Here is a 23456-nt window from a genome sequence, read left to right on the forward strand (position 1 = left end):
GCTTTACAAATGTTTGTAAATTATTTAGAGTGAGCAGATTCTGCACCACTGCAGACGGCTTTGGTAGTTGTTGGACCCTGTGAAATACTGGGGTATTTATATATATATATATGAGACTGTCGGGCACATAAATAGTGTCAGGTCTATTTTATCCATTGCAGAAATAAATGGAAATATTTCTATTTCTGTCTGGTGCAGCACCAGTAACATTCACATGCTGCATGCACCCTTCTTACCTGCAAGGGACAGGCCCCTCTGTTCCCCTTCCCCAGGCAGTAATCATTTGGGGGTGAAATCAAAGAGGCTGCTGTTTCCTGATCATCTCATGACAAGATTTTTGCTCTCCCGTTGACTTTTTGCCAGTTATCTAGGAAAAGGGTGCATGGGCTGAACACAGTAAGCCTGGCTGACACCTGGGAGCTGCTAATCCTGAAACACAAAAAAGCCCCCAAACCTGCTCACAGTTCAGATCAATGAGGAGATAGCAAGTGGGCATTGGGGGGGTGGGGGGTGGGGGTGGGCTGGCAACATTATGTCTTCTCCGTGGCTACTTTCAGTTTGTGTTCGCAAACACCAAAACGTAATGTTCGGTCCTCTTACCTGGGCTGGCCCAAATCCCTCAGTGAAATGCAGGCATACATCTCCTCCACAGAGTTTGTATACTGATGTAACAGTTACATTTGCTGTCCCAAAGTCTGCTATTTTGTGAACTGATAAGGTATATCACACACGAGAGCCACACAAGACTCTGTGCTGTGTCTCGTGGAAAATTCCATTTGGTCCTTTCTTACTTTGTTGTTTCCTTTAATCAAACCCAAAACTCATTCAGGCCAAAAGAAAATGCTTGATTTCTATACATACGACACTGTAACACGTCCTTCGTGGTAGACCTAACCCCACTAGTGAAAGGTGGTATCTTCTGTTGCTTTCTACAGATCTGGAAGTTACCATTCCCATAAAAACTTTTCTCCATCCCTTGTCAGGGAACCTCAGCGGCTGCTGAATATCTCTCTGGAGAAGCCAGAGCAGAGATGAGTCCCAAAGAAAACCTCAGTGCTGTCAGTGTTGCCTATCATCCCTGGAAGCCATCCAAAAAAGGTGGTTTTGGAGGAGATCCTGGAGGCAGAAAGAGATACTGAAGGAAACTAAATTACACAGGTAGTAAAATAGATTTGTGGAAATCATAGAGACGGGGACAATACTGAACACTTGGGCTGCATCCTAGCTCAGTAAGAATGCTTGTGGCACATCTGTAAGGTACAGAAGTTTTGTTATCTTGCCTTTACTAGGAACTGAGCAGAGGGAGAGAGACCACAGTCTACCCCAGGATATTTTAACCACGACACTTAAAAAAACCAAAAGCATTATTGGTATAACCTGATGCTAAGCAACAGTCACTGAAACAGTGAAGTATTCTTCCAGAAGAAAATACTGATGTGTGACACTTCCGCCAAAACTATACATAACTTGCTTGATTTCATGGTTACCTTACTGACCTTGAAATAAGTGTAAGACTGGGAAAAATTTAAGGAAGCATGCAAGTTATCAATCAAAAGAGTTACTTGGAGACATAAAGAAGCATCTTGGAAACCACTGATTAACTTACCAGTTGAATTAAATAGTTTGTGGTATAAAAAGTGAAGACAGTGAACAAGCAAAGCATCAGATCTGTGGGACTTCAGAATGGGATTTTGGCAGAGGATGAGCTATCCCCAAATATTGCAACACAGCCACAGCCAGGTGCTCTGACAAAATGGGTCATCACTGGTTTGAGGCACCTACAGGCAAAGACAGTGATAGAGTTAATCTGTTCAATATCTGAGTATTTAAAATCCAAGCAAGACCCTTCAGTCATTTGTAATCTGTAATGGTCCCAGAGGCATGGAGCTGAGCCCTGGGGCCCCAGCACGGTGGGGCAAGGTCTGCGCTCGAGGGTGTTTGCCTGAGGGGAGCGACTGGCCAGCCAGCCTGGGGAAGAGCATCTCTCCTGGTGCTCAGACAATAACTAATGGGTCACTCATTGTGGACATGGGAATTTAGACTGGTTTCAGAACGTAAACCCGTAATAGGTGCCTACGAATAATGTATTGCTAGTGTAATGCAATACTCTTGCAGTTTAAACAACAGAGAACGCCATACTTCAAAAAAAGAACACTTGTACAGTAAAAATGCCCAATTGCAACAGCTCCATAAAAGTAGACCCATCAGACTCAAGTTTTCTTGCCCGGGGCTTCATGCCTCGGTGTGCCAGCAACTGTACAAACACCAGGCCAGTGACAGTGCCAAAGACGGAGACTGGGGGGTGATAAACCCTAAGCCCGACCTTGCTAGTTCTGGTTCTCAGTGGGGGTCAGAGCCCAGGCAGGGCTGCACCGCCCTGACACGACTAGGGACTGCTCACAGGCATTGTGCGGGCAGCATTTGGGCAAGACATCAAATCCACTTACCAATTCCACCATGGGTTGCCAAACCATCATAAGCCAATGGTGTTGCTAGTTTGTGCTTCAGTTTCTCTCTCTGACAAAAGGATATTGGCCTGCTTTAAAGGTAGTCTCCAAGCTGAAAGGTACTGCTTCAGAAATGAGACATCAAGGGTGCAGTGAGAGGGAAGAACTGCTGAGGCTGCCTGTTCAGGAGGGGACAACTCTGGTCTCTGAGAGGGGCCGAATCAACAGGAGGGTTCTAGCAGAAAAAGCTTTCACCTGCAGATAAAGGTGGATTTTGACTCAACTCCACGCACTGTACAAAATGCTACTTTCAGCCTGTATTGAAGAGCCCCCAGATGTAAATTAATCATCTGGCTAGAAATGGGGTTGAGTTTCACATGTAGCCAATGCACCTTGCCTTGGCCTTGGAGGACCAGGGATAAACTCAGTGACATAAACCAGCAGATCTTTTACTATCTCTAAGAGGTATGATCTTCAAGAAAATCTTCTGAAAATGTAGAAAATCTTAAAAGAAAGACATTGATAAGGCTGCCATTACTTCCTAGCATCCTAGAGTAAATCTCTCTAATCTGAAGTACAATGTATTTTCTGTTAGTTATCTTTAGGTGGCAGTAAGGTAAAAGCATGGAGTAGAAAGTTAAATTTCTAACACATTTTTAGAGACTTTTTCCTCATGTTCTATGCTAGGTATAACATAGAAAGAGACTTCATAAACCACTTGCGTCTTCAGCACATATCCAAAAAGCAATTATTAGAGTTGGTGTCATTCAGATCACATTCAGATGCAAACCTGTTGAATGCCAGCAACATCAATACAGTGGGTAGATACTGCACTAGGTATGCAGTCCTTGATCAGGAATCCCTGAGGACAGAGGTAAGGTTCACAGGTAGAGACACGCTCATGTGTTCCTATCAACAGGATGGAAGTACACTTAAAAAAGAAGCCAGAAGACAAAATACCTTCACCAAAAAATCAAAGGTCTAGATCAAGATGAAAAAAGGTTTTAAGGAATAATTATTGACATAGAGGTTTATAAATATTTTTTTCCATTTAGCTTTTTTCATGTATGCATCTCTTCCAAAGTCTTTCCTGAAGATAAAACATAATGTTGTCTCTAATCAACTCTCTACTAGAAAAAAAGCCAGTAGGATAAAAACATACTCAAAATTTTTATCAAGGAATATAATTAGCTAAGTAACACAACAGTGTCATGTAGCGTGCTAAGGCAAGTATTATGTAGCCAATAAAGGTCTATCTTATACCATTAATATTTACAGTTGGAAGCAAGAGATGGCTGCAATCGAAGTGCTGCACCCAACAAAGGCTAGCTGTTGACTTGATAACTTGTTGTCTGACAGTGTGAAACAGTCAAATAGCTACTTACTTCATCACCACTTGACAGCACAATATTAATGTTAGGTAGCAACACATGGCTGTTTTGTAGGCTCTTAGCACCAAACAGGGAGAGGAATTTCATGGAACAGTTTTAAGAGTGTAGGCCTAGCTTATTAGCAAAGAAGTAGGGATGGAAAGTGTCTGGCAATTACAAAATAAAACAGAAATCAGAACCCTGGCTCTGCTATACCGAGCACTGCTGACCCCTCTATTAGGCGCCACTGGACAGAGCTGTTCCATATTCTCATGGCAAGACTGACAGTTCCAGCACGGGCTGCACCAATTCGTATGGAGAACCAGGACCTGGGGGAGACAGACAACCCCGCTTCACGTTGTCACAGTCAGGGACCAGAGCCCACAGAAGGTGGCTGCATCTGGAGGTGATGCTAGTCTTTGATGGGGACCAAAAATTGGTGCTGTTCTCAGAAATAAAAGATCTACCACTAGCATCACTAATCAAGGAAGGGATCTTTAACCTTAACTGTTGTGTGCTGGAAAGTAGAGTTTTGATGAACCAGTTATATGCCCACAATTCAGAGTGTGTAACTCTATTAAAGTTATTCAAAAATGACCATACAAAACATGGGTGAATCATGCCTGGTGAAAACAACACACGTGGAAACACATTAGTGAAGACAAACAACATACATACAGGTATGCACTTAGATAGGCTTTGTGCTTCCAGATTGCAAATACCTCAGCAAAATTTCTTTTTTCCCCCTGATACAGAAAAAAATGGAATCTAGAAGGAGAATGAGAGAGAAAATATGTGCAAAATTCAGAAAATGAGAAGTGTGCATTAGAAATGGTTTAGCTTCACCCTTGACATAGCTGCTGATAGCCTGATATCATTCCCTGCCCCGTTCTCTTAGCAAAACACTATCAGCCCCATCTTGACTGTTACAGCATCACCCTTCACATGCTGCTCTGCTCAACACCTATGCAATCAACGAAGAAAGCGGGTTTGAAATTAGTTCTTCTTACCGTTTTAACTATTCCACTCTGTCTACTGGAAGTCTTTTCACCATTTTCCTCAGGAACTGTCCCACCCTCATCTTCCGTGCTGTAACTTCTTGTCCTATTCTTCTCTTGCTTTTGCGTTTAACCTCCTGATCCCCTCCCATCCTCTCTCCCATGACAACTGGAGCGGACTTCCTCAAAAGTCCACCATGGTGTGTCCTTGCAAATCCCTCTTCAGGAGTCATTCCTACCACGGCAGCTGTGGGGATGCAATTAACACAACCTGGCTACATGCAGGGCAATGACAGAAAGTTACTGTTCTCAGTGATAGTCTTTTGATTTAAAATATCATCCTTTCCTTCCTGCAAGATGTTTGCCTGAAAAGGCTTTTATCCACCACCAAGATTTATTCATATCAAATCTGCTGTCTCAAAGCTGTAATGCAGTTATCCCCTATAGAGAAACACCACCTGATACACTGCGCCGTTATCCATGTACGAAAATAATTCTGTATGATACCCCAAAGCATTTCCCAAACTGGAAAGGGATGTTGCACCCCAGAGACTGACACCTTTACTAAAACATTTGTCTAGTCTACGCTTTAGCAGCTACGGGACACACTCCTCCTCAGCATAGTTTGCTGGATTTGCATCGGCTATAGGTTTTCCCTCTTATCCTTTCAGACTGCAGCAGATGGTGAAGTTCCTATACCAGAGTCTGTCGATAGAATTTTAAAAGGCATCTCATAACAACACATTGGAGCTGCACATCTAATCAGTGCTGCATCACCAAGAGGATCTTAAAAAGAGCTGGAGCACACTTACAAAATTAGCACTGGCAGTTGCTACAGAAATGCCATCAAGGAGTCTTCTCAAAGACCACAGTTTGATGGGAGCTTGCCTCCCAAACTGCCAGCCAAATCACTCCTCTGTGTACAACCAACATTCTGCTGTCTAAGAGAAAAGGCATTTAATACTCTGTCTTGTGAGATATTGATCCAGCAAAATATCCGATAGAGATTTCAAGGGGCTACTTCTGGCTTTTTGGGGTTCATGGCTCAGCTCACGTAAAGCACAGTGGCCAAAACCAGAAATATTACTTCTGCCTAAGGCAGAGCATCCCAGACCTACCACCTGTTTTCATGGCTGGACCACTTCCATTCAACTGTTGACGTAAGTTAGATATCAATACGACAAACAGTTAAAGAAAATACAGTTACTGAAAGTAGTCTGTTCTTTAAAGATTAATTCCTAAAAGCGAGTCTGTGAGTTTAGAAAGCTGCTCAGCCCAAGGGCTAATGCTGCCGATGGAAGGCCATCTGCACCGGGCATTCCTGCAGGCACTAGCAGTGAGGAGGGGGCAAACTGCTCTGATTTAAAGGCAGCACTGTTTCCAGGTAATCCAGGAATGGTCCTGCAGCTGAATGCGGGGAGGAGGAGGTCTGCGTATGCCAATCTGACTGGAAGATCAATAATGTGAATAACACCTTTGTTTAACTGGAAACCTGCTTTACAATTTAGTTGAAACACTTTAGAAAGCTCCATCTCCAATCTCCAGTTTCTTGCTTCACTATAATAAGAACAAACTTCCTCGTTAACTTCTGTAGTGTCATATCAGCGCAACTTCACGTGCCAGGAGGGAAGCTGTCAGAATTTCTTAATGAGGCACTTTCCTTGCAAGCCCAGCTAAATCCGAGACTTCAATCATCTCTGTCGTCTTCATTTTCTCACAAGACACCAGAGACTTAATTCTTCCTTGATAGCAAAGACTGCATTTTTCTGATCCATAACTGGTCAAGCCAGTTATCATTATAGCTGCTAAGACTAATTCCCTCTACATTGGTGCTTTGATTTAAAGAAGAACTGTCAGACAACTAAAAGTTGACATTTTCCAGGCAGGAATTCATTCAAACTGTCACATTTCAGCTAAGATAAATTATCCAAACCACATTTTATAAAAAACATATAATAGATAGAAGTGGTAGCAAATGTAATTTCTTCGGAGGCATAGAAAAAAATATTCAGATAGCAATATCCACCAAAAAATAGAGAAATAAAAAAAGATTACTTACAATCCTTATTCCTCAAGGTGAGCTGCCTATGTAAATATATATATTATACTGTGGATCTTCTGCACAGGTTGGAAGTAGACACCTCATTTTGTGTTGAGCGATGCCCACAGAGCATGTACAGCCCCCAGGGTCTCATTCAGGCCTCCAGCGGTGGGACCTGCAGATATCAGGAAAACGACTCAAAGGCTGATGGCAGAAATGGCAACGGCAATGATGAAAAGTCATTATCTACAGCTCTATATGTAGTATAGACAGATTTTCAGAGAACTGCAGACATAGGCGAGGGACCTGCCTTCTCCCAGCGGACACGGTGTCAGAGGGAGAAGTCCCCAAGATGTGGGGAGAGCAGCAACCACGCTCACGCTGGGGTGGCACCTGGCACACAGCGAGCAGCGCTGCCTGCGTCAGCACCAGACCCAAACATGACAAACCCAGCCTGAAGTGCAGCCACGGGCTGGCTGGTCTCAGGGAGAAGCAGCCACATCTCCAGGCCCCAGAGATCTTCACCAGGTGTTCAAGGCTCTGTGTCTGAATCTGGTCCTCCTACAAGCCAGTCTTGTTCTTATTCGCTAAGGAAGGAAAACTAGAGAGAAACGCTCCACCAGTCTTTCTAGGTCTGGGGTTTTTCCTTTTGCTTTCTGCTTCTCCGTTTCAGAGAATTCAAACGCTTTTCTTACCAGATAATTGTGAGGCTTGTTAGGCACAAGGTCTGAAGTACAGCAAGCATCACGCCCTTCAGGAACAACATCCTTCACAGAGAGGGGCAACAAATGGCTGGGCAAAGTGACTGCCACAGAAAACACACTTCTGAAGCCCGCAGCACAAACTGGAGCTGTAAGGTGTGCAGGGGAAAAAGGAGCTGGTGGCCTGACTGGCAAGAAAAGGTGGAAAAACAGCTCAGGTGCAGCACAGCCTCCTCTGCTGCCACAGGCACCAAAGTAGGAAGGAATAAATTATTCTGCAAAAGGTGAGTGCCCACATGTGCAACAGCACAGAGCAGGAAACCAGGATAAAGCAATTAAAGGAAATAGGTGATATGCATGGAATCTGGAAAGTAGTTTGCATTTCCAGTGGCCTGTGCAGTGTTTGGCTCAGTGGGAGATGAATCTGTTCTCTTTAAATGAGTCTAAAATGATTAGGTGTTCAACTCGGCAGCCCAACACCGAGGTCAGTATGGCTCTCAGGACCCGACGGCTGGCATTTGGCACAAGCAGAGTAGCTACTTTTTACAGATGATGCGAGGGAGAGCCATAGGTATTTGCTTGTGAAAGTAAAAAAAAAAAAATCATGGAAAAAGGGGCTTCATGTGCTGCTCAGTCAAGGTACTTTTATTGGAACAAAGTCAATCTATAGATTTATGGCCACTTTACTGCTGTTGAAAATAAACTCTAGTCCCACAAGCTGGGGTTATCAATGCATCTCATTATAACAGATTTGTGCATGACTGACCGGATTTCTTCTTGAACTACTGGGATTCTTATTTGAATTCAGCCTGTAACAGAAAAAAAGTCCCATAAGATGGTTGTAAATCCTCAATGAAATAAACTCAGCGTATCTATGGGCTTTTTAATCGAGTTGATGGCTTTTCTTCGGCTGCTCAGTGTTATCCCTATATGCCCCCAAATCTTTCAAAGTAATTCTGACATGGATTAGGACCACGCAAACCAATTGTCCCTCATTACTATAGCAAATGGTTTTGATTTTGAGGCAGTAAATCTGGATGGTGTGGATCAGATGTTCTTACCATGAATGAAGTGATAACCTTGTGAGTGGTGTCAGGACTCGGGATCTGGGGACTTTGCCGCCAAAAGCCTTAGTGCACACAAGCAGCTGCAGCATTCCTGGACAGCCCAGCATGTGGCAGAGAAGGGAATTCTCCGGGGTTTGGCAATCCTTGTGTTCTAAAGCTTGTGCTGATGTCTCTGTCTTGCGAAGCATCTAGAATCAGGCACGATTCTATGCGAGGGCCGACATGAAGGCTGATTAGCTCCTAATCCCCAGCAGCGGAGGCAGGCTTCTCCTTTCGGGGCGCGGTGTGCCTTTCACACCCCGAAGGCACCCCCTGATCCACGCCACACTTTCACATCAAAGCTTGTGCCTGGGTGGCAGCGTCCCAAGGAATCTCACGCTACTTCTCCCGCACCTTCAGTGACTTCTCCGCCTGCACTGCAGCTCACTCTTCGCTCTCCCCGATCTGGCTCAGCCTTTGGTGCCTGTGACCATAATTCTCATCCCCTGCGTCAACATCAGGCAGCACTAGATCAGAGAAGCCATGCTGATGTAAAACACACAGGAGGAAGAGGTCCTGTGCTTTTTGCTGGCTCCCTTGTGCTGTGCCACTTGCCTTTCACATTTGGCACACATGGAAACACTCATCTACAGTAAATCTCTAGTGTTCCCCTCTCAATAAAATAACTGTTTGAAAGACAGCTTGTTTAAAGGTAAGCATACCTATACTAGATTGATAAATGCTGCCGAGCTTTGACTCGTGAAGAGGGCCCTCCTCATCCAGGCTGTTCACCTACAGAGCCAGCCAAGGAACCAAGGCACAACAATCAATCTATTTCAATAACCAAATGAAAAGCAAAACCCAGCTTTACTATGCAGTATCACTCTATCTAATCTAAACATTTAAAATCATATTTAGTTAATAAGATTAAAAAAAAACTAAAAAATTAATCTACTTTGAAATGGACCCACCAGCAAAAAGCCAGACTTTGTTTAAAAAAGAAGACAAAAAAAGATTTTCTGCATTTCCTCCTGTCTTTGCAGATGAAGCTATTCACTACATGAAAATTAAATACAAGAATATTTTCTTTTTCTTCCCCTTTTTTTTAATTTCGCCAAAACAACTTTGTCTTGCTCTAGCTGACATCCAAAGACATATAAACAAAACATGCTACATAAAATATCTTGGGGAGAAGCAAATTGGCCTTCTAACATTAGCAGACTTCCATTTTGTCGGTATTACCATGACACATGACATCATCTTGCCATCAGCATCCATTACCATTAGGGATACAGCTTCTACTGACAGCTACTGTATATTAGGGGCAGGGGAATCCCCAACTGTTCTGTCACTGACCACCTTGTAAACAGGCTCGTCAGATAACTCAGGTTGGAAGAGCCCTCAGGAGGTCTCCCAGTCCAACCTCCTGCTCAAAGTGTGATGAGAATCTCTGAGGCATTGCTGGTATCGCCAGTCAGTATATGAACCCTTCTTCAGTTACCCTACATGTATTTAGTTACTCACAAGCAGTGCTGAAGTGTAGCTGCCATTGCCATCTGGTATTTATTAGCAGGAATTATTTCTGAAGGACTATTGCAGCGTATGGGGCTCTCACAGGCTTCCTGGGCAACAAAGGTCTTAGCAAAGTCTTAACCAGCAAAGGTTAGCAAAAAAAACCCAGGAACTTGTTTTTCTTCATAGATTTCCAGCTGTCCTTTGGCTTTTTTGGTTTGCCCTGAGGCAAAGGTTTGTCTTGCTTTGTCCTTTGCTTTCCGGAGCTTTCCCATTCTGCTTTTGAAGCTCTAGGCCACAGAACACCCCTTGCGTGGAGCTCTGCCACGGCTTTGTGACAAATGCACCAAAAAATTGCACGCTCGCCACAAGCGGCCACCTCCCCAGCAGCCAGCTCATAACCAGGTCTTAACAAGCCAGCAGGGGAAGGGCGCAGCAGCTTGCGTGGTGTGAACAGTAAAGCGATGCCGCAGAGCGGTGGTCCATCGCGACACCAGCTGGGCATTGCCCACTGTCCAGCCCACGGACACAGCCACGGGTGGCCCACCAGGCTGCCAACATTGGGATGAGCAGCTACACGTATGGGCAGTCCCGCGGCAGTCAGGGTGGCTCTGAGCTTCAAAACATCGTCGAGGTCCACAGCCTAGATCCAGCTATGGTGGAAGAAACAGGCAAGGACTTACCAGAAGAGCCTGAAGCAGTGAGTGGGGCTTTTACATTCAAACTGCTATTTGTAAGCCTACTCCCTACCGTTCCACAAGATGCACAGGAGGGTCAGTAGCAGAAAACCTCTTTTCCCCACTGTCTCAGCAGCACTATGTTTCTAAAAATGCTGCTCAGTCCTCTTGCTTTTCAGGATCACCATCCATCATCACCATCGAATAGTGCAATGAACAGACTGAGATGATGGGGGACAGAACTTTTCAGATTTGTTTTTTTTTTTTTTTAATCAGATCAGCCGGTTGATTTTCCAAATTAATTTAACAGTTCAGCCATTAATTACTAAAGAAGGAGTTGATTTTGATGGGACCAGACTGCAGAGCCTTCTGGCAACTCTTGTTATCAGTTCAGTGCTACTGCTAAGGGGGTTACCTATATTGTAAGCTTGAGCAGCGATCTGTGGGCTGATCAACCAGGGGACAGCACTTGAATGGTAGATTTTTTAAAATTTTTTTTTTAGCAATAGAATCCACCCAAAAAGATGATATAAAGGCCTTTTCTTTTCGTATTTAGAAATCAGAAACAACATAAACACAGAAATAAAGTTATCTTATGTATCTGATCATGGTAAAACCCCCAACTCTTTAGGTTTTAATCGGTGGGGTAACTTTTTTTACATACTGGCTCAAGAGGAAGTCTTTTGTCCAACATAGATACAGGTAATAAGGGGAATTTTAAGTAGTTTTTTCAAGTTCAAGTCACTGGCTGACCAAGCAAAATCCAATGAATGAACAAAAGTTATGGAACAGAAACAAGAATTGGAACAAAATGGGTAGTGGACTGCTATGGTGTGCTGTGGGTAAGGTTTCTGCAACAAGTAACTATTGCAGAAGAAAAAAATGCCCTTTTTATGATGACTTCCACTTGAGAATGATATGTGTTTAGATACGTGACTGCATCTTAACAACTTACAGGAGTTTTTTCTCCCCAGTTCCTTTGCATAAAACTTTTCTTTAAGAAATAAAATGAATTTGAAGGATATCATAAATGAAAATGTCTCCATAGGTACAGACATACTTACAACACGAATGGAAGGAGCATGGACTGGAAAATAGGAGAGTATGTTCAGAAATTTCACATACCAGGGACCAGGCAACACCACCATTTCCTATGGTAGTGAATGTCTTTCACATATGTCCTGTTCAACCCTAGGATCAAAGTTAGACTATCTTGGTCCTCAGTTTCCCTGATAATGAAACAGATTATGAGATATAAACAGAGCAGATAATGAAAATAAAAGACAGCTTCTGAGAATAAAAATTCCATTAAAAATTTGCAGCCTCTCTGAGACAAGAAGAACAAAATTCATATAGTCTAACACAATACAGAGAAAAACTAAGATCTCAAATATAACTGTAACACCATCTAAAGATTCAATGACCATCCCACACCAACAGAATTTAATAGACGGACATGTTTCATGCCACCTTGTTTTAGGGATGGAATCATGTGGCCTGTCACCTGCACAAGTCTATTTCAATTGGAAAAAAATGTTTTTTAAAATCGTAGGAACCATATATTTAACCGTCAAGAACAGAGGAAAATATCCTAGCCAGGCAATGCATCCCCTAGAGAGAATCCCTGAGCCAACCTTGCTTTTATTATTATAGTAGGACCTTTTATATCAGTGTGGAGGTGGAGAGAGGAGAGAAGGAGGGTTGGTTTAACATTTCCCCTCTGGCGTTGCTGTTCAAAGGCATGAGTCCAAGCAACGTACACACAGCAACAGCATCCACTTACACTACACCCATCACTGAATGCAGAGTCGTCATCGTTCTCGGGGCTGTAATTGCACTTCCTTAGAAATGCCAAGTAAGCAGGTCACTAAAATATCCTGTATCATGCAGTGCCTAACCGGGAAATGGGCTTTGACCTGCTGTTTTCTGTTTCTTAATATTTGGGGATTTGAAAGTTCAGCCTCAAGCACACATTCATCTGTGGCAGTTCAGCTGTCACTCATAATACCAATCAAAAGATGATGGATGGCAGAACCTGCCCAGAAGTTCAATCCCTGCTAGGGTCATCCTGTCCGTACTGGCCACTTTTCCACACTAACCACATCGTTTCATTGGCTTACCTCACCATAAGCATTTTTTACACATAAAAACACATATGTAGATGTGTATAAAATGTTCATCTACCAACTTTAAAATTTCTCTGGTCTAAAGTTTTTCAGCTGGCAGATTTGTTTATGCACACTGTGTCTTCTGACATTATGTTTCCCACTGCCACATGAAAACAGGAAAAAAAAATAAAAATCAGAGTATCCTTACGTTCATCCTGTACTGTAACACTTGTGTTTCTGTAGATGAAGCTACAAAGCCTGTATGTAGAAGAAGAGCTGGATGAATTTTAAATGGATGAATATTTTAAAATATATTTGTGAAAATATACTGATTAAGTTTTCCCTGAATAGATTTCAGTTGCACTTTTGTGCAGCCTCTGTACACTTATTTCATGCAAACATGTTGATAGGAAAATTTACTGGCAGGAATGCCTGTAGAAATGGTACATTTTACAAAAACATTTACAGTAAGCACATTTTCTATATATAAGTACAACTATTCACATAAACTTGACTCCTCCAGCAAGAGAAACAGAAATGTGACTGAATACATACCCAGTCGAAACAGCTCGTGTTTAACTTGCAGTAGCAAAGACTAGCAATAGCATGCTCACAGCCAAACTAGGGATAATGAATTATTATTAAAGAGATTAAACAAATAATTGCAGAATTGCCACTACAGTCTGCAGACATATTAACTCACAGGCTATTTTCAAACAGGAAGGAAACTGTCAAATGAAATGGGTCATTATGTGAAATTCATCCAGCTCAGCCTTGTGGATTAAATATCCGGCACCACGTGCACAATTTTCTGAAGGTTCCAAAGACCAGAATCTGGAAGGGCTGATGTACTTCCCTACCAGTGAACGGTTCCTCGGCAGTAGCTCATCTATGCAAAACCCTGTCCATAGAATGGTTTGTGTTTTCCTTCCATGGTAGCTCAAGTGTGTCTCAGTATTCTTTCACCATAAATTATATTGCGATTATTTCAATCCTTCCAGTTGACAACTGACTTGATCTCGAACATATTCACCTCCATTGGCTCAGTAATGCTGGCCTTGTTATTGATCCTCTTCTTGGCAGTTGTGGTTTCAGTCATCACTGCCAATAAATGGGCGACTCAAGGGACCTACAGCCCCAGCCGGCAGGAGAAGGAGGGATCCCGGGTGGAGATGTGGAACATGGTGCAGCCACCGCCGATGGAAAGACTGATTTAGAAGAAAGCACTCCTCCATCCTGGAAGATGGCTGAAAGGAGACAGTGTACATATGTTAGATATATTAATTTCTGTTCTGATACCAGGAATACTTGTTAGAAAGATTACAATGACTTTGGGCTTTCAATATTTTCACTGTTTTTCTTTTAAATTCAGCAACACTAAAATTCTCTTAGCATTTAAGTGAACGAATGCCATTCATCATCGCTTTGGGCCAACCTGTCCAAGGACAACTTTATTTGCACGGCAAACTCCAGCCTTGATAACCAGCAGTAGGCATCACAGAGAGTAGTGACTCCTGGGATATATGTAAGTGCCTGTCTCGGATGCAACATGAATAACAGCTTCTCATTTGGGCTTTCTTTTGACTGTCTAGCAACCACTGCTGCAGAAGATGATGCAGGCAAATCAAATAAGCCTGTACAATAAAGACATTGCAATTCTGTTATCAAAGGGTTTAGTACTAGAGCTGTGTCTCAGCATATCTACTTTCCTCTGTTAATCAGGGATTAAAAGCAAGCTGTGCAAAAACTCTCCAAAATAAATTCTTCAGACTTGACTGGTTTTCTTTCCTCCAGCTCTCGCATTTTACCTGCTGCCCCTCCACCTTCCACTGAAAAGAATTTCAGTTTCCACAAAAGCACGTATTTATCTGAGTACGAAAGAATATATATATATATATTGCCTAAGATATCCAGTGGGCACAATCTGACCTCTTAGGATACAGGGAATCTAAACATCCTAAACAAATTCTGTGCATCCACACTACTGCTGTTTTCTTATTACAATATTACCTGACGGTCCATTTTTGAAAACCATTGCTTCTTACATTGCAAACATTTATCAGCTGCCAAAAAGCACACTCAAAAAAGTTTCCTAAAGCTCATGGAAAATACCAAGAAAGAGGCAGAAGTGGCCTACAGGTAAAGCACTGGCTTGGAAATAATTACAACAGACTTTGTGCTTCTCCTGGAGCTCAGACTTCTCATATAATCATGGGCAAATAAATTTTTATGCCTCAGTTTTCCTCTCTTAAAACAGGGATAATCCCATTTAACTACCTCATAAACCTCAGCAGAAAAAGGATCACAACTGTTGAAAAAGAAACAAACACATAAAATGTAATGGAATAACAGGAGAAGTTTGGAAGAAATCCTGTAATGAAACAGACATTTGAAAATCTTCAAGAGATTTAATGATCATTCTTATAGTAGTAAAGGATGTGCCAAAAATACACCCAGGTCAAAGGGGTTTCTTGAAATGTAGAGGCAAATTTTAGCAGTAACTCATCCAGTTAATTTTCACATGTAGTCAAGAAATTAAAGCAGAAACATTGCTCCCACACAAACTGAATGCACAATAAAGAGGCAACCGAGTGGAAAGTCCATGATGGCATTTTTCTTCCTGCAGTTCCACTTACATGTTCCCACAGCTGTGAGACACTCCAGATAGATGCATCAAACCCCAGATGGTTCTTCCAGGAGTTGCATAATAGAGCACGCACACGCAGTATCCAAGAGTTTAACTCATCTTTTTAATTAATGATCAATTCATAATTCATTTTGAATGAACCCCTTAAGGGATTACTGAAGATCAGTGTCACTCATTTATTTTTGTATTAGATGATTAGCAGTAACTATGATAGGAAGCACATTTTGGATTTTTTGCAGTCCTCACCAATATCTTTCAAAACAAGGCACTACAGAAAATGTAAGTGGATGGCAGGATTCAAACTGAGTTAAAAGAGCAGAATGTAGTCACAGCGAAAATGCACAACAGATTTTATTCCAGCCCAATTTACAGCTTCGGTACTGACGCTTATTATTGTGAAAGCAATCACTGTCGTACAGCTGCAGTGTAAATCCAGAGAATTCAAATGGCAACTAAGGAAATAATGGAAAAATAAGTTACCAGGAATATGATGGGAGATAAGACATAGCAGAGATTCAGGGTAGATATTTTCAAATCATGTCATTATGTAATACAGAAGTAATAGGTTTTAATTGAAACTCTTGGTTTAGCCCAGTATTTGCCCTGTGAGACACTGCTAAGGCATAATAAAGAATACCATAAGGTTTGTTAGGTGTGATCGTTTCTAGAAAGTTACATAAATATTGGAAAAAAGAAGAAATTGGCTCAAAGAGTGCACAGTTTGAGGTAGCAAATGTTTAGCAAATGAGATAGCAAAGAACAGCACATGAGGACGAGAGACCACAAGTGAAGCAGGAGTGATTTGTGCAGGTTCTTGCATGCAGTGCTTTAACCTCGGCCAAAAAAGCTGTGAGACCCCCAAAAGCAAGGCCATCGCTGCCTAGAAAGTGGCAAAGCAGGCAAGGACACAGGAATCTGTGATAACAAGAGGGTGGGCAATAAATCAATGGAGAAGAAGAGCTGTCAGGCTGCAGGCTGGGGAGGGTTTGAGGACAGAGAACTCTTGAAAACCAGGGCGAATCTAGAAGCACAAACTGGGCACAAGCAGGAGCAGCAGCAGCATTGAACTAGTAAAGCAGATGCAAAGAAGATGCTTCCACACCTGCTTTGTGTTCTTGGATTTCTGGTCAATGAGCTAAAAGGAGCAATAAAATTGATGCAGATCGCAATGAATAGCAGAGATGGAGAAAGAAAACCAGAAATTAGTTCATAGCAGAAACAGCAGTAGAATGGCTATAATAAGGATCCAGCTTTGATGTTTGCCCTTCTTTAAGCAGCAGGTTGGACTAGATGACATCAGCAGGTCCCTTCCAGTCTGAATTATTACATGATTCAAAGAACAAGGACAAAAGAAAGCAAGCAGCTGAAGATAGAGGCAGTTTGCATGCAGAACTAGAAGGAAAGCATTATTGTTAATGGTGAGAGACAGAGCAAGCCAGTGCCTGGAAAGGAATTCTGCTCTCAGTGGTTTGACCTGGATGAAACTGGGGGGGCAGTAGAAGACCGGTCTCTACAGAGGTAATAAAATACCCGAGAAAGTGTTGCCACACAGAGAATCTATAGGGCTGAGCAAGATACCCAGGACCATGTGCAGGGGAAGGAGAGGCAGAGCAGATGAAAGCCTGTAAATTTTCATGCAGACCAAAGACAGCTCTGGAAGAATATGCACCTAAAGAATTAAAAAGACACCCATAAAAGCACAACAAAGGGAAGATCTCACAGTGGGGTATGAGTGTGGCTTGTGGAAGGTAAGTCAAGGAGACAGAAGGCAGGGGAAAAACCTTTAAACTAGGATTAAACTGTGATTGCTGTCAGTCTCAGTGGAGAGGAAAGGATAAAAATAAGAGAAATGTGAAATGGCAGAAATTCGTGCAGAAGTGAGAGAAGAAAAGGAAATGAAAGTGGATGGCACTTGAGGAAGGTGGAGGCAAAAGCTGGACTGCAGCAAGGGGAAGTTGGGCTTTCAGAGCAGCGAGGCCATAGGAAAAGGAGGGAGGAGGATGGTGAGTCAGGAGTGAGAATTACCTACCAAAGCAGATCTGTGTAAGACGAGTTAGAGGGAGCACGTTTTGTTGCAAGTAGGGAGAAAATGTGGACTATTCAAAACTCTATTTACTGGACTATTCAAAACTCTATTTACGATCTTATAAGAAGGAAATAAGAAAAAGCCCAAAAGGCAAAAATGTCTGTTCTAAATACACTTTCCGAAAAGCTGAATTAACAAATCAATATCCAAAGAAGCAGGGAGGCAGATGCTGCAGCTGGAAAAGCTCAACAGCAGCCTGCAGAAGCACAAAAAGTCCCAAAGCCGCCACTATATTACCAAGCTATAGTGATGGTGGAATGCATGCTTAGGAAGGCTGACCCTTCTGGGGCATATCTCAACCAGGGACAACAGCTAAAACAAAAGAGAATACATTACAAACAGCGTCTAATACCATCTTTGCTGAAATTTAAACCACAGATTAAGACTGATATAGCAGATTTCAAGCTATTTACTGCTTCTCAGCCCAGGGGTATAATAAAATGCATATAGAAGCACAGACATTCAGGGAGGAGCAATAACATCTAAGAGTTGTGGAGACCATTTGTGCTGCTATAAGGAAAAAAATAATCAAGATTAGCTTCATGTTTCCCAAAAAGTACTCATAACCTCTGTTAATATGGAGGTGTCTCCACGCAGAAGACTTACCCTATTTCAAAATTACGTTTGTTGTATCTATCTTGTTATTTGCCTCAAAAGCTGGAAGTAAAATAATTTATTCATGATCACTTGCAACCTGCCCATTGAAGAAAGAAACGCACAATGTACTTCCAAACCTTAAACATTTAAACTTTCTCTCCATGTCTAACAGCCTTCTACAAAGAAAGAGAAGGTGCTAAGTTAGAGCACATGCTCTGCAGCAAATCCCTCTGAAGATACTCAGAAGCAGGGGAAGGATGAAGCAAGATTTTTCCTTTCACAGTCCATTCCCTTTTCCTTTGGAAAGGTGACACAGCCTGTGAAACGGTGAGGTGTACCTTCAGAGTCCCAGGAACATTTACACTAGGCAGAACACAAATGTTGCAGCTGGAATTTGGCCAGCTCAACATGATCACAGTGTATCACTGCATTATGTGCCTTCTCCATTTTATGTAAAATTAACTGTTCCTTCTCTGTACATACATAGTATGTTTGTAGTTTAGCTGGTGTATTCATATTACTATCTTGCTGTGTACACAATCAAAATGACCAATAAATAAGGACTATTTTGAGCCACATGCAACCTACATTTTGGGGTTTTTATGGGATTATTTCATCATGCAATTACAAAGGAAATTATCCCCGGGCAAGAACTATATTTGCAGTTTAAAAAGTAAAATTTGCCATTTGGAATCAAGTGATCAAGAAACATTTTCCACACTTGGAAACGAGATGAATGTGCTTTGTGCTGTGGTCGGGGCTGCCAGCATCTGACTACAGCCACTTGTCCTGCGACCATCAAAGGGACGTGCTTTGTGCCAGGACCCAAGGTGGCATGAATCCATACAGCTTCACTGGAGCTAATTTATACAAGTTGAGAATCAAACGCTCTGTTTGTTAAATTACTGCTGTCATTCCAGCACTGTGGATGCGTGCAGGCAGAAAAATGGCAGAGCAGTAAGAATTTTCTTCGCTTAATGTAAGTCCCATTTTCACAAGGGGCTTTCTGCTCACTTCAGAAGTTTCTGTGTTACTTTTAAAGATCAACAATCTCAGAAACTAAGAGTCCTGTTGTCCCAAAGGTGTCAGCTCTTTGTAACCAAACGGGTTCCCTCAGAGGACTGCAGCTATAGCGACGCTTGCAGTGATGCTGCAAGCTCCCCCAGCCCGGCTGGCGGTGGCTGCAACCCCAGACACCTCCGGATAAGACACTACTGCTGCTGCCCTCCCCCCCAGGCGCCTTCCCCGAGCAAGGCCAGCCCTGCCCCCGCGGCCGTCCTAGCAGCTGGCTCCCCCGAGCAGCACACAGCCTTCGCCAGGCACCGCTCCGAAGGAACCACTGGCAACAGTAAGATGATGCCTTGCGACAAGGGACACCAGCCCGTTCTGCCTCACTTCCCAGACTCCACAGTCTCTCTTTCCCAGCTGAGATTTGCCATTCCCACACCTCTGTCCTCTGGCCCCCTTAGAAGGGGCACCTGGGCTCCCCCCCCAGCCCCCTAAAGGACTGTCACGAAGGTAAGCAGGTCGCTACAAGTTCTCCTAGCAAGAACAGCTCATTTTGCAGAAGTGATGCAACTAGGACAGTAGGCAACCACAACCTGTTGAGGGAGAAGTTACGTCCTCCACTTGTCGGCATGTAACCAGGCAAAGCCAGCACAGCTGCTCTGCACCCTGAGCAGGGCGCTTGGAACACCTGCCAAATAATCACAGGGTACAACCTGGTGAATCCAAATACACCACATCGAGGAATTACTCTTATCTCCTCTTTTCATAAGCGTGCATCAGCCACTATTGCCCCATCACATATTCCCTGGGAGGAACTCTGTTCCAGGGGCTAGGTTAGGTATCATCATTTGTTTTAAAGTAACTGTCCATTTTTTTTGGTTTTCAGAAGTTTAAATAAAAGTTTATTTATTCTTCGAAAGCACAAGTGGTGCGAAGACTATTTCACTGCTCAAATCAGTAGCACCTTCTAAGCCTGCACCTCAGGAACATAACAAAATCCACGAAACTCCTGCTTTGCCATTACTTTAGTAACTGGGTGCTGACCTCACTCTCCCAAGCAATTGACATGGATCATCATTGTGGGTTTTAAACAGAAAACATCGCTTTCCTGTGTTCTCTGGAAGATGGCCACCACCAGCACCAAGGGTTTGTGTTCAAAATGCTGCAAGGAAGCTCAAGAGCCCTCACTTGTTCAGCAATATACGGTTATCTTTCCAGTTTGGTACAACTGAGTGATTTGAAACGTTGCTAGTATATGGCTTGCAGCTCTGACACCACACTAGTTTTCCAGCCATGAGAAGCCATTCTCAGCAGATGGGGGGAGTCCTTTCCCTTCCAAGGTCCCCAAAACTCATGCCCCCTGACCCCTGAGGAAGCAAGAAAGCATCTGGCCCATCCAGCTTTCTGGTCAATGAGAAGCTAAGCCACAATTTATTATCATTGTCTCTGCCTGAAGTCTCGCTGGCGATTATCATTCAAACATACTAATTAAAAATAAACTTCATATCAATTACAGTATTAAGAACATAGTTGATAATCTTTTTTCAATGGCCATAATAAATAAATAAAGTCCCGCAGCAGAAAGCTTGTCTGCAGGTAAGAGACAGCTAAGGTTTTTTTCCAGCCAAAAATTTCTGTACTATGTTTTATTTAACATAAGCTCCGAGTCTCCTGCAAATCTCACTGCAGGACAAACCTTACACGTGTAATGTCACATAACGTCAGGAATCACGGATCAGAGGATTCTGGCCAAGTTCCTTCTCCTGTGCTATTCAATCACCTCTCAGCTAAAGAAAGCTGACACCCCTGAAAACAATTCAAAAAAAGAGCATCAGATTAGATGTTGTAAGTCAATAAACTTGAACAGCAAGTAGCTGACAACACTAGAATTTTGCCTATTGCGATACGTCACAGTTGAATGAATGGATGGGGCTTTCATGCCCTAGTGAGGCATGCTCAGGCTTCAAACTACTGGCATGTGTCAAGATGCTGCAAAACCTAACATTTATAAAAGATGCACCTGGTGTATATTTACCAGGAGCAGAGTAATGTCTCGTTTAAATTGCACACATGAATTTGATGTGGAGAGCGGGCGATACCCTATGCCTCACAGTAAAAGCATGTTTTAACCTAAACTCCTCCATCTATAATGCATGCCACGAGGTGCAGAAACCTCTTGCACATCGAAAAGCCAGAGTATAAATTATGAATCAAGGCACAGGTGGAGTCCTGAAGGCAAAAGAGAGTTCTCAGTTCAGCGGTGTTTTTTCTAGTTTAGGTTCCTTCAAGTGACATTTATGGGATGAAAATGTATTGAAGATTTTATATTGTAACTGATTTAAGCAGCTTTGTTATATTTTGATTCAGTTTCACAAAAGTCACTTTTAATTTCTGGTTTTATCAGGCTGCAATTTTTCTTTCCACAAAATCATTTGGCAAAGCAATTACATTTACCAGCAATTAATCTAATGTTGTCAAACGCCGGCAAGACTGATGTGTCCAAACCATGACTTAAAATCCTCTTTTTTGATCAGAGAAAAGCTACACAGGCCTTCATCTGGTTTCATGGTCTTCCTGGCACTGCTTAAAGCCTGACATTTTTTTCAGCTCCATATTGCGTATGACCTTTCAGATTTCACCTGCAGTTTCAGCACAAGCGCAATTTTCATTGGCATGTATTGTAATAACCAGCGACGACAAAAATGTGTGTTTCCAATTTAAACCCACTTCGTTTCATTTGGCACCTGCACTGAACTTTACTTGGCAGTAGAAATTCCTAAACAGCGACAGCAGCGTGGGCACCGGCGCAGCGAGAGGGAACTGAGAGGGCCGGCTCGGCGTGCCCGTCTGAATCAGCTGTGACCATGTGGGCTGCCAGCCCTGTCACCGGTACCGCAGCACGCTCACGGCGTGCAAGTAGTGTCCGTGTAGGGCAGCCTTGGCTTCAATTGGTGCTCTCTGCCCCACCGAATAAATAACTCTGTCTCCCACGCAGCTAGTGCAAGGTATTAACAGAATGTCAGGTGCTGGCCCTGAGTAATTTCACAATCTTTAGGCAGATGAGAAAAGCATAAGCCTGCAGGGAAGATGTGTGGGGTGTTTCCACCTGTTTTTGCTCCAAGTGTGAAACAGCCTGAACAATTAAACGCAGCTCTAGCTGCTCCTAAGAGTCCCCTGAGCAAGCAGGCAGGGGATGCCCAAGCAACATGCTATGCGCATCTGGTGGTGACAGGGCACCCTGGCTGTGCCACAGCTGCCCCGAGGCCAGCCAGGAGCCCAGGCCCTATTCTGGAGTAAGAAGCACAAGGCTGCCCTTTCCGGCTGCCCGCGAACACTGTTCCAGGCCTTGGAAGCAGCGACCAAGGGATCCGCCGAAGGGCTCACTGGCTCCGGCCCAGCGGCAGAGCACAGCAGCGTCCCAGCGGAGCGGGGCCGCTCTCTCCCCCTCGCCTCAGGGACCCCAGCACCTCCAGAGATGCAGGTACACCCTTGGGCACACCGTGACATCGAGTGAGGCTTGTTGAGAGTAAACCAGCCAGGTGACACTTCTTAAACGGACAGAACGCCAGCACCCGGCAGAACGCGCCCAGCACCCGCGTGATCCCGGTCGGAGGGTCCGTGGCAGCAGCGCAGGCACCATGATCCCACTGCCCAGGAGCAGGAGGCCTTGGCCGGTTTTCACGTGAGGGGAGCCTGATAGAGAAGGTGCAGATCAACCTCTCGGGGGTGGCCCAGCGCTGGCACAAGCATTAAACCAGCCCAAGAAAAGGCCGTTCCAGTTCAAAACTGGGGGTAACAGCAACCACTGGCCAGAAAATATGCAGCTGTGCTGAAGACCTGCACGGACTAGATCAGCCCATGTTTGTCACTCAGTCTTGGGATCTATTTTTCTCGTGTAGCCTGCCCAAGATGTAGAAATCGTTTGTCAAGTTTTCTGACATTGGGGAGAAAAGAAGGGGGAAAAACCAATTACACAAGTAGTGGTCTGTTGACATTTAAAATGAGACAATGATGAGCATAAAAAAAGGTTAAAAAAATCCTGGGCCAGCAACCCAAAGGACCAAAGACAAATCACAAAACAGGATGCAACTAATTAGGCTGAAATGCCAACAATGTTCAGTATATCGTTCAAAGTAACCGCAGTGTCAGACTGCTACCGTGACCCCCAGTTCGAATATGCCAAGGGGAAATGTAGAAAAGGACTGAATCAGATAAGTT

The 23456-nt window shown here is 43.4% G+C and overlaps 1 protein-coding gene across 2 annotated transcripts in view; it reads left to right on the top strand.

Moving 5' to 3' along the window:
- Positions 1 to 20521, top strand: part of CRB1 (crumbs cell polarity complex component 1) — a 115181-nt gene extending 94660 nt beyond the window's left edge. The window contains exon 12 of one of the 2 annotated variants that reach the window (XM_037404485.1): positions 13902 to 20521. In XM_037404485.1, coding sequence (XP_037260382.1) covers positions 13902 to 14117 — 216 coding nt within the window. In that variant the 3' untranslated portion in view covers positions 14118 to 20521. The remainder of the gene's footprint in view (positions 1 to 13901) is intronic. The other variant, XM_037404486.1, reaches the window with a different exon arrangement.
- Positions 20522 to 23456: the final 2935 nt, after the last annotated feature.

This window comes from Falco rusticolus, chromosome 11, assembly GCF_015220075.1.
Source record: "Falco rusticolus isolate bFalRus1 chromosome 11, bFalRus1.pri, whole genome shotgun sequence".
Taxonomy (NCBI): Eukaryota; Metazoa; Chordata; class Aves; order Falconiformes; family Falconidae; genus Falco; species Falco rusticolus.